We start from the raw sequence: 334 nt of genomic DNA on the forward strand, positions 1-334 counted from the left end.
GGAGGCCACCGAGGCCACCGAGAAGGCGGTGGTGGCCAGGGTGGAGGCGGAGGTGGCCGGGGAGCAGGGCCGGCGGGCAGGGCTGGCCCTGGAGCCCCTGGGCCGCTTGGTGGTCGCTTGCCAAGCGGCCACCTACTGCTAGTGTCACCTGCGACGCCGCCTCGAGGACATCGGGGCCACCCTGGCTGGACTTGGAGGTCCTGAGGGGACAATGGGTGGCCCTGAGATCACCCAGGAGGGTCCTGGTGTCACCAAGGACCTGATGGCAGCGCTGGCAGTGGCTGAGGTGCTGTGGGAAGCCAGTGGCCGCCCGGGCAAAGGGCACCTCCTAGGG

General features: G+C 70.7%; 1 protein-coding gene across 1 annotated transcript in view; it reads left to right on the forward strand.

Annotated features, from left to right (window-relative positions):
* Positions 1 to 211: 211 nt before the first annotated feature.
* Positions 212 to 334, forward strand: part of LOC104395842 (zinc finger protein 271-like) — a gene marked incomplete at its 3' end in the record, with an annotated part of 5,161 nt that continues 5,038 nt past the window's right edge. Inside the window, 1 exon segment of the mRNA XM_010005589.1 lies at positions 212 to 314. Within this exon segment, the coding sequence (XP_010003891.1) occupies positions 212 to 314 (103 nt within the window).

This window comes from Chaetura pelagica, unplaced genomic scaffold (assembly GCF_000747805.2).
Source record: "Chaetura pelagica isolate M959 unplaced genomic scaffold, ChaPel_1.0 scaffold721, whole genome shotgun sequence".
NCBI classification, from domain to species: Eukaryota; Metazoa; Chordata; class Aves; order Apodiformes; family Apodidae; genus Chaetura; species Chaetura pelagica.